The following is a 6,556-nucleotide window of genomic DNA, read 5'->3' as shown; positions in this document are numbered from 1 at the left end:
CTCTCTCTCTCTCTCTCTCTCTCTCTCTCTCTCTCTCTCTCTCTCTCTCTCTCTCTCTCTCTCTCTCTCTCTCTCTGCAGCAAATAAAAAAAAGTAAAAAAAAAAAGACGGATAAAGTAAATATGTACGAGTACGAAAGATGGACAAGTTACCACTTACAGTAATGCAACACATAAATGCCCACCATTCTTTCCTCCGCCCTCACACACACACACACACACACACACACACACACACACACACACACACACACACACACACACACACACACACACACACACACACACACACACACACACACACACACACACACACACACACGTACTAATGTAAAAAAAATAAATAAATAATGATAATAATAATAATAATAATAATAATAAAAATCTTAAGGAAAGAGTTAACAGAGATGAGAACACAGCTGGAATCCAGGTTTTATCTGCATCCTTTTCATTACGAGTCACACACACGAGAGAAAAAAAATCCAGTTCTTTATGCAAAAATGACGCACGATGAAAAAAATAACCTTTGTAGAACTCCACTTTTGTCGACTTGCATATTTTTTTCATTACGTCGGGTATTATAATCTTTTGAAAAATTTCACGGAGTAATATTTTTGAGGTCGCATTTCCATTCTTTTTTTCTTTTAACTCTTTCTGATGTAAAAGTTATGTTCATTTAGTGTTCAATTTTTCTTATTGGGAGACATTGACTGTTCTATATGAGGATGAAAAATGCATCACGCCATCACCTTTTATGTGGCTGGAGGAAAGAATTTTAAAATATAAAATGGAAGAATATGTTTGATGTTTTTATTTACCCTTTCAGTTTAATGTTTTATTTCGTTATTTTTATTTATTTTTTGTCTGGGATAAACTAGGCTTTGTGTGGCTGGAGAAAACATTGAATTTTAAAATATATAAGAAAACTCGAGATAAAGATAATAGCCATAGAAAACGCAAAAATAACTACTAATTTTCCTGATGATGATGACTTAGAACTTAATTTCTTTTCTTCACACAGCGATCCACACCTCCGCCATGGCCGTGGTGAAAGAGAGGGCGCGGCTGCCTTGTGACGTGACTTCCGTGGTGCCCGAGGACAGGATAGTGTTGATATTGTGGTACCGAGGCACCACCGGTACTCCAATATACAGGTGAGTCATATTTGCAAATCCTCGTGTGTTCTTGTGCCTCATGTCGCCTTCGTTTGAAGCCTTATGTCTATTGTCCAAAATTTGCAAATCTGTTTTGTGCATTGGGCAGTTCAAGTCCCTCTGATGAGTCGTCACGGGGAGAGGGAGTTACTGAGGCGGCGGGTAGTGCATGCATGCCTCGTTCATCAAGGGAAGTGGCGGTGCATCAATAACCCAAGCTCCGCAGACTGCGTCAGGCCCCTTGGCCCAGGCGATGTTGTGACGGAGAATATGAGTCGCTGGACAATGAGAAATGCATTGGAGGAGGGAGGGTGGGAGAGATTGTGTTCTCTTTTAACTCTGGCCGGTGCGATATGAAGTTGTTGTTGCGACGCCGTAAGTAATATAATAACTCCAGCTTGCGTGCTTCTTTCGCTTCTCGTAAATTCTTATAATGGCTATTGATTCGTAACTCGACTCCCTCTGAAGCCTTGCCTGTGACTCCATGCTTTCTTTTATATCGTTGCTAGATTACAAACTAAACATTTAGAGTTACAGAATAGCAGCTATAGAATATGGAGTGGTAGCCAGCAAAGATGAAGTGGAAAGGTTAGGGAGACCATTTTCCTGTAGTTGAACCAATGATAGAAGCTTTGATTCCCTGGGTTTCTTTAACTAAACATTTCCATTAGCATCATCAGTCCTATTTCCTCGTCTTTTCACGAAGCAAAATTACAAGCACTTGCACCTTTAGTCCTGATACTCAAACAAATATTTCAATGTTCACTGGTAATGCTCTTCATTTTTTTTTTTTTTTCATGTAATTAATGCACAGTTAGATCTACACCTACCTGACACAGTACCTGCACTCACCCCTCCTGTCTTCATACTCCCCATGAAGTATGCATACCCACATTCTTTTCTGGCTACTCCGTTGCAGCTGAAGTAAATATTATTCCCTAAAATAATTCCACCAGAAAAGAAACTGCACGAAAAATAGAATAAATAAACATCCGAAAGCAAAATAATTCAGTCATATATATAGTCAAGCCTACACGAATTTCTCTTCCCATGAATATATGCATACAGATATCCCGGCATACATTTGGTGGATATAATTTTGGCAATACAGTGAGCAGTGGTGATAACGCCTGGTGCCCGCTGGGAGCCTGGAAAAGTCCATGTGGTGAGCCGATACACAGAAGTGTTGTCCGAGAGAGAGAGAGAGAGAGAGAGAGAGAGAGAGAGAGAGAGAGAGAGAGAGAGAGAGAGAGAGAGAGAGAGAGAGAGAGCGTTATTATGTGATTCTTGCCACCACCTGAAAACACGTGTGCATTTTATTCATGCATACTCTCTCTCTCTCTCTCTCTCTCTCTCTCTCTCTCTCTCTCTCTCTCTCTCTCTCTCTCTCTCTCTCTCTCTCTCTCTCTCTCTCTCTCTCTCTCTCATGCATCAGGACGATTGACTCGTATGCGTGTGAGTGTGTGTGTGTATCCAGCCGTCTTGAAGGTCGGATGTGTCTGCTTGGGCTGGAGATCGACCGTCTAACACGAGTAACTCCAAAGTAGTGAGTAGAATACATTTCTCACTCCGACATTACGGCAAATTCTATCTGAGTTACGAAGGATGCAACGTAACCAACTGCTACGTATGACAAAAGAAGATTTCATAAAAGTCATTTTGTCGTCACCTGAGCGAGACGACGAACAGTAGTTAAGCACCCTGACAACAGCCCTCAACGAGCTCGAGTGTTCGCACCGAATGGAAGCGACGGAGACATCGGAAAAATCCGGAGAAAGAGCGGCCTGAAACGTCGGATGTTTGGTACGCCTATTAGACACAAGAGCGTGAAAATTATGCCTAGATAACGTTGTTTTTTACTCCTGGAGCGCAGTTTTTTTTTTTTTTCTAAGAAGTACAACAGAAACAACCTTTCAGAATACTGTCCTGGAATGTGAGTGGTGTAAAAATTAAACTCAAATAAGAACTCTTGCAAATAATTTTATCAGAATATGATGTGGTTTGTTTGAATGAAGTGAAACCCCCACTGAACATTCACTTTCCGGATGTGTATGCTATCGAAGTGTGATAAAAGATTCGTTGCGTCGAAGAGGCACGGCGGTGTTCATAAAGCATGCACTCGCTGAGACAGTTACCTATTTCGACACGTGCATCGTAGACATAAGAACATAAGAACATAAGAAATAAGGGAAGCTGCAAGAAGCGACCAGGCTTACACGTGGCAGTCCCTGTATGAAACACACCTACCTAATTCCATCTGTTATCCCCATCCATAAACTTGTCTAATCTTCTCTTAAAGCTCTCTAGTGTCCTAGCACTAACTACATGATTACTGAGTCCGTTCCACTCGTCTACCACTCTATTTGAGAACCAATTTTTCCCTATCTCCTTCCTAAACCTAAATTTTTCAAGCTTGAACCCGTTATTTCTTGTTCTACCCTGGTTGCTGATCCTAAGAATTTTGCTTACATCTCCCTTGTTATAACCCTTATACCACTTAAAGACTTCTATCAGGTCCCCTCTTAACCTACGTCTCTCTAAAGAATGTAAATTCAACAGCTTCAACCTCGCCTCGTAAGGAATACTCCTCATCCCCTGTATCCTTTTAGTCATTCTCCTCTGTACTGATTCTAATAGACCTATATCTTTCCTGTAATGTGGGGAAGGTGCTCCTGTGTACTTCCATCAGATTCTTCGTATCTTACATAGACAGTCCATGCCACAATTCAGGAAAAGATAAAGACTTCAGTACTAATTCATGCCTTCTTTGTAATGGCCGACTTAAACAGTAGATCCGGAATCTACGTTCGAGACTCACAGAAACTTCATGGTCTACCTGACTGTGATTTGTTTTCGTATTTAAGTGTCTCCGACCCTGTTGAGTGACAAAACTATAATGGTTATGCCTGATAGGCCATATGTAAATAATGTATGTGTTAGTGGTCAGTAACCTTAAAGTAGAGAACAAACATTTTCTCAGTTACAAAACCTACCGCAGAGGAAAGGAGTGGGTGTCCGAACTGAACGCCTGCCTCATGTGCTCAGACATTTAGACGAATATATATGGCTTTCGAGTGTCAAGAACCGACTCTACCTAGTGATCATGCTCGCATCTCACTGACGGTCACTGTACAAGGCGTAGATGTAAATTGTTTGGAACGTCAGGTTTCTTGGTTGGGAGATCACGCAGTGCTACAATAAATAATGAAACAAAGTAAAGTAGGAGATGAAGCCAGTTGATATGAGAAAGGTAGACACCGATGTGTTTCTAAGAAATCTGATCACACAAAGGTTATACCGAACGGAAATTATGATGTCGATGAAAGTATAACGGATGTGACGAACGTTTTGTACATTTGTGTGAAGAATGTATTTTTTTTTTTTTTTTATGTAAGAGGGATTTTTATGTAAGAGGGATTTTTTATGTAAGAGATGCATTTTTTATGTAAGGGATTTTTGTTGCCAAGGGCAACAAAAATCCGATAAAAATAAAAAAAACACTAAGATGCCGGTCCCTGAATAAAGATACCGAACTTGTGAGCCAAATATCAGTACTACCTAGGACAGGTGGGAGAAGCTACTCAGTGATAACGAACACGATAAACTATAGAAAGTATTGATACTAGTAATAAACCGTCTGATTTGAAGTTTAAGGCACTTTTTGAAAGTTCATCAAGTTTGCTTCATGGTTAATAAGTCAGTGATATGAGTAATGTCAGCGTTCTCATTTTAGACAATTCTATAACGGTGGACGAGTTGGCACGTGAAGCGAGGCAGATGAACCCGAACAATGCGTGTGGTCTGGACGGTGTCACTCCTGGTAAATTCAGTGTTTCCTGCACCCCGGCTGCTGCTCCTTACCACGCTTTTGAACTATATATTTATGTCAGATCATTACCCCACGTCATGATCTCGAGCTAAAATATTTTCTACTTTCAAAAAAGGAGATAGATTGTTGCCAAATAATAACAAAGGTGTTCTGAACAGTCTAGCAAAACTATAATACAGTTTTATGTTTGCGATTAAGTCAATGATTTCACCCACACAGAGAGCAGGTTGTGCACAAAGAAGTCGAGAGTGCATCAAATATTTTGTGTCTGCGCCTATGTGATATGGCGAAAAAAAGGTGGCTTAAATTATATGTCACATGCAGTGATTCTTCTCAAGCCTACGGCATGGTGTCCAGAGATGTTTTATTCAAGGTTTTGCGGCGTTTAGGATGTGGCGGCACCTGATTGTCATGGATTCGGTCATCCAGATTTTTATCGGCACAGTGTTCGTTACTGTAATTTTATGTAAGCGGCAAGGATCACCTACCTCGTGCTTGTATTATATTATTATTGTATTATATTTGTCAAAGATCTTATTACAATGATGAAGAACGCAGTAGAGAAGTTTTTTTTTCCGTCAGCATATATTACTACTTATGGACAATATCGTTCTTGTGTCCTCGACTAGACGAAACAGGATCAGAATTTTTCGTATCCCTCGAGACTACTGTATGGAATTAAAGTTAACGAGTTCCAACCAGCAAAAAAAATAAAAAAAAATAAGAATGGCGGTGAACACGATAAAGCACCAATGCGCCTGGAGGGATTAGCTGTGGAGCATTGTGATAATTACGTCTATCTCGACTCACCCTTCATTGCTGACGGCTTCATCTCATCCTCTGCAAAAAACTCACGTGATAACAAAGATACCACACATTCTTAAATTCATATTATTTGTAAAGAGAACAGCAGTATCACGTTTATTGTAAAGAAAATCTTGGCTCCTGACAGATATTAAACCAATTATAAATCTGGAAACTGGTTGATCAAAGAGCTCTAAGGGGTCAGGAAGACCACGTGTAATGATGTGTGCTACGTGGAGGGAGTTTTCCCTGGTTTAAAAAAGTCTTATAGAAAACAAGAAGCACATTTTTTTTTTTTTTATATAAGATGTGGCAACAAAAGATGTATGATGAATGACGACCATCTTGCTCACACTATACAATTAGTAATAGCCAGTAATACCTCAACTGCCAGACTTATAATCTATTTCATATCGAATGAACTCGTAAGCGTGGATCAAGATGGACAAGGCCTTATTGCAGAATGAATAGTGAATCACCTAGACGCATAACTTACCGAAACATGAATCCAGGGTTCAGCAGGCAACCGGTCAACGAAATAGATAGGAGAATTTTTACTTGGTTTCGTGCAAACAGCCACAGTCTGGCATGCGAGACTTCGAGAAGGAACAGGCGGGGTCGAGGCCGCTTACTACCCAATGGGAGATTGTGTTCGTGTGGATCGGTACAACCCGAGGCACATGTTGTATAACACTGCCCAAGGACACAACAATTATGTAATATATAATATGGCTTCAACAACATTACTGATTGATTCTCAAACCAGTTCA

At 40.2% G+C, this 6,556-nt stretch overlaps 1 protein-coding gene across 5 annotated transcripts in view; it reads left to right on the top strand.

Moving 5' to 3' along the window:
• The first annotated feature begins 1,015 nt into the window (after positions 1–1,015).
• LOC135101270 (kin of IRRE-like protein 2) overlaps positions 1,016–6,556 on the top strand; it is a 350,738-nt gene continuing 345,197 nt past the window's right edge. For all 5 annotated transcript variants that reach the window (XM_064004974.1, XM_064004970.1, XM_064004972.1 and 2 more), the window contains exon 1: positions 1,016–1,153. In XM_064004974.1, the coding sequence (XP_063861044.1) occupies positions 1,038–1,153 (116 nt within the window). In that variant the 5' untranslated portion in view covers positions 1,016–1,037. The remainder of the gene's footprint in view (positions 1,154–6,556) is intronic.

This window comes from Scylla paramamosain, chromosome 6, assembly GCF_035594125.1.
Source record: "Scylla paramamosain isolate STU-SP2022 chromosome 6, ASM3559412v1, whole genome shotgun sequence".
NCBI lineage: Eukaryota > Metazoa > Arthropoda > Malacostraca > Decapoda > Portunidae > Scylla > Scylla paramamosain.
Note: the sequence above shows the minus strand (reverse complement) of the source record. Positions and strands in the feature narration are given on the sequence as shown.